Raw genomic sequence first — 3,889 nt, forward strand, 5'->3', positions numbered from 1 at the left:
CTGAATAAAAACCACTCCGAACTTCACTATCATATTTAGGAGACTCTGACATGCAAGGCACAATAAAAGCATACATTTTATATTTTTGGGCTCTTGTGTGGCACAGTGGTAAGACTTATTCAGGAAAAGGAATCCATATTATTCAGATTGTGAGGAATTTCTAATCACTGTAACAAACCATGCTGCAGAATTGTATCAGTGAAACACCTTAGAACAATTAAGCAATTCTTTTTTTTTTTTTTTTTTTTTTTTTTTTTTTTTTTTTTTTTTGGGGGAACAGAACAATAAACACCTTTATTACACGGGTGAAGACAAAACGAGGATTTATTTGCCTTTCCGGGCCTTGATTTTCCTAAGATAGAACTCCAACTCTTTGCCCTCTAGCACATAGCCATCTGCTCGGCCACACTGTCCCGGCCTGGAAGCAATGCATGCAAGAAGCTTGCCCTGCTGGAACTGCTCCTCCAGGAGACTGCTGATTTTGGCATTCTTTTTCCTTTCATCATATTTCTTCTGAATTTTTTTAGATCGTTTTTTGTTTAAAATCTCTTCTTCCTCAGGAGTCAGCTTGGCTCCCTTCTTGCGGCCCAGGGGCAGCGCGTAGTGGGACTCGTACCACTGTCGGTACGGTGTGCTGTCGATGAGCACGATGCAATTCTTCACCAGAGTCTTGGTACGGACCAGCTCATTATTAGATGCATTGTAGACAACATCGATGATCCTTGTTTTACGAGTACAACACTCTGAGCCCCAGGAGAAATTCCCTACGTCCAGCCTCAGGGCACGGTATTTCTTGTTACCTCCCCGCACACGGACTGTGTGGATGCGGCGGGGGCCAATCTTGGTGTTGGCAGCCGGGCGCCCCAACTCATACTTCCGCTTCTTGTGGTAGGGCTTTCTCTTGCCCCCGGTTTTGCGGCGTTTGTGCCAGTTGTCCCGAGAAATGCCCATCGCTCGGCGCTGGCTGGAAAGAGCTATTAAGCAATTCTTGAGGGAGGAATTCTCTCTGGCCAGTGACCTATCCTAACTATTCAAGGCAAGTATGCAAATGAGAAAGAAAATAAAAAGTTAAATTATAATTTCTCTGAAAATTAAAATCAAGGTAAAGTGAAAGTCTTAGACAAGACAAAACAGAGTATTTATTTAACAGAAAGCATAGTACTTACTGGCTACAGAAACGAGTTCAGAAATCATATTATAGTAATCTTTTCCCTTTTGGATGAGATTTTGGTTTGGTAGAACAGAGAAACGGCATAGACCTTTGATATATCTTGATTTCTAATAAATATTTGAAGCATATTTTAATGACAGTCTCATGAGTGGGTTGTTGACATGGCAGTACCATTGATGAGTCATGGGCGTTTTCACAACCACTGTCGGTGCTTATGAATGACATCATGTGGATGTCATTTGCCACTTCCTGAGTGAATCTTGACACACAGCACTGCCAATAGAGCAGCATCTCCAGTAGTGTGTTAGAGGCTCTTCCTTTACTTCAGTGACTGAAGTCAACAATATCAGTGGGGACTTGGTTGAACTCCCAGAAAGCAAGATTTCAGAGGTCAGAATGAGCAATGACGATTAATGCAATAGAAAGAAGTTATACCATAGATCACATAATTACAATTCAATATCTCTATGAGCTACAATAATTGATTAAAATCTATGGGGTGAAATTCAGTAGAAATAAATGATAATTCCTGTATTTTTCATTAAAATATGTGTGCCTTGAAAGTATGGAAAGAGGTTGTTTTTCACACAGGAAAATAAAACTTAATGTAAGCCAGCGTCAAGCAATGTGAGTCTGCCCCCAAACGACACATAGAACACCAATCCACCTTTAAAAGAATAGTCAAGAGCACGAGGTTAATAGTTTCTTGACTTCTAGGCTGAACAGTTTATGTCTGGAATACTGTATTTTATTTTTTTTAGCAGCACATCTTAAGGAAGACATTGACAAATTGTGAAGTATCCAGTGGTGAGTGGAGCAACCTGGACACTGTGGTAACTGAAGAGCATTAGATTCACATGGATAAGAGAAAACTAAGAAAGACCATCACAGAGATTTAGAAATATATATTTGAACATTTTTTTCCTATAGAAACGAGAGAATAAATTTGTTTTCATTTAAAAAACAAATGACAAAAGCAGAATCAATAAGGGAAAAGACTTCAGATCCATCTTAGGAATACTTATTTAAATAACTTGCACAGTGCTACAGGTTTTCATTTGCATTACAGTAGGTCTGAGAAAGGTCTACCAGAGCACACAGGCAGTAATTAAGACATGGAATGATTCAAAGGAGAGGATATACATTAAGAAGAGAAGATTACTGAGGATGAAATCTTGACTTGAAGTTGTTGACAACCCAATGTGATTGAGAAAGAGAAACTCTAGAATTAGGAAGAGACAGAAAATAGTGTCATTTCTTGGAAGCCAAATGAGGAAGCCAAGAAGGAATAAAATGCCCAGCAGCATTCCACTAAAGAGAGGTCAAGTAAGATAAGAACAGAAAAAGCAGGCTTTGGACTTGACAAGCATAATGTCATCAGTGAACTTAGTGATTTTAGTCACATTGTGAGGACAGAAGCCAAATTGTAAAGGATTGCGGGAAAATGAGAAGTGACAAAAGGGAGCTGGGACCGAAGGTTATTTCTTCCAAAATGTTATCTGAAAGGCTCCGGAGAAAGGAAAATGGGGACAATGTGATGAACTGAATGTTTGTATCCCCCTTAAACTCATGTTGAGGCACTATCCCCCAAAGTGATAGTACTTGGAGATGGGGCCTTTGGGAGGTGATTGGGGTTAGATTAGGTCATGAGTATGGGGCCCTTATGACAGGATTAGTAGCCTTATGAGGAGAGAAAGAGAAAGAAGTCACTTGCTCTCTCCACCATGTGAGGACACATCAAGAAGTTGGCCATCTGTAAGGCAGGAAGAGAGCCTCCAACAGTCACCAATCATGCTGGCACCCTGTTCTCAGACTTCAAACATTCAGAACTGTGAGAACAAATTTCTGTTGTTTAAGTCATCCAGTCTATGATATTTTATTATGGCAGCCTGAACTAACTAATACAGGCAATAACCAAAATGCCATTCTGAACCAAGGGAAAAGCTTTTAAACTTAATTATTTTAGGATAGGCAATACTGAGTCTATTTCTACAACGAGAGGAAGATGCAAACGAAAAAAGAAAAGTTTAAGAGACAGAAGACAGGATGAATAATCAATGGAGCAAAACTCCCAAGGAAGCAGTAGCAAGTAGGACTGAGGGCATGATGCAGAGATTGGTCTTCAATACAAAAAACACAAATTGGGTATGTACGAAGAAGATTTTCAGAACCACCGCTCATGACTGGTTGATGAAATGTTTAGTATTTTGCATACAGGCAGTGTTGGAAGAGAATAAAGTGCCAGGCTGGAGAAGGATGGAGTCCACAAAATAACCGAGAGCTATACTCGTTTACTACAAACCCTCCAGAAATTACTTTCCTTCAATTAGAGGAACCTTAACTTGTTACAGTTAAAGTTTCTCTAATTGTAGGAAAATAATTTCTGGAGGGCTTGTAGTAACCAGTATAGGGGTAATGGAGAAAATTTTATTTTCATTGTAGCTATAAGGTAAAAAGAAGCAATCAACAAAAAAGAAAAAAAAAACTTAACTGCTTCTAAGTGCAGTTGGCAAAAGCCAGGACATATATGCCTATAATAATCAATGAAAATAAATAACATATTACTGATCACAATAGTCAAAAGCATGTTCTAGATTTCCAATGCAAATCTGAATGTCAGAAAAATTTTTCAATGCAGAGAATAATTTCACCTCTCTTGGGGTTACTAAATGACCAATATATGAGATACAAACTTGTATTTCAGTACTGGGTTCTTTT

At 38.9% G+C, this 3,889-nt stretch overlaps 1 protein-coding gene across 1 annotated transcript; it reads right to left on the reverse strand.

Moving 5' to 3' along the window:
* Positions 1 to 272: 272 nt before the first annotated feature.
* LOC104675776 (40S ribosomal protein S8) lies at positions 273 to 973 on the reverse strand. Its single transcript, XM_010380428.2, has one exon. The coding sequence runs from the start codon at positions 949 to 951 to the stop codon at positions 325 to 327; it is 627 nt and encodes a 208-aa protein (XP_010378730.1). The 5' UTR covers positions 952 to 973; the 3' UTR covers positions 273 to 324.
* Positions 974 to 3,889: the final 2,916 nt, after the last annotated feature.

The sequence above is a fragment of the Rhinopithecus roxellana genome, chromosome 6, assembly GCF_007565055.1.
Source record: "Rhinopithecus roxellana isolate Shanxi Qingling chromosome 6, ASM756505v1, whole genome shotgun sequence".
NCBI lineage: Eukaryota > Metazoa > Chordata > Mammalia > Primates > Cercopithecidae > Rhinopithecus > Rhinopithecus roxellana.

Bases quoted from the DNA above. Each gene is read 5' to 3' on its own strand.
- LOC104675776 (XM_010380428.2), bottom strand. From the start codon at position 951: ATGGGCATTTCTCGGGACAACTGGCACAAACGCCGCAAAACCGGGGGC.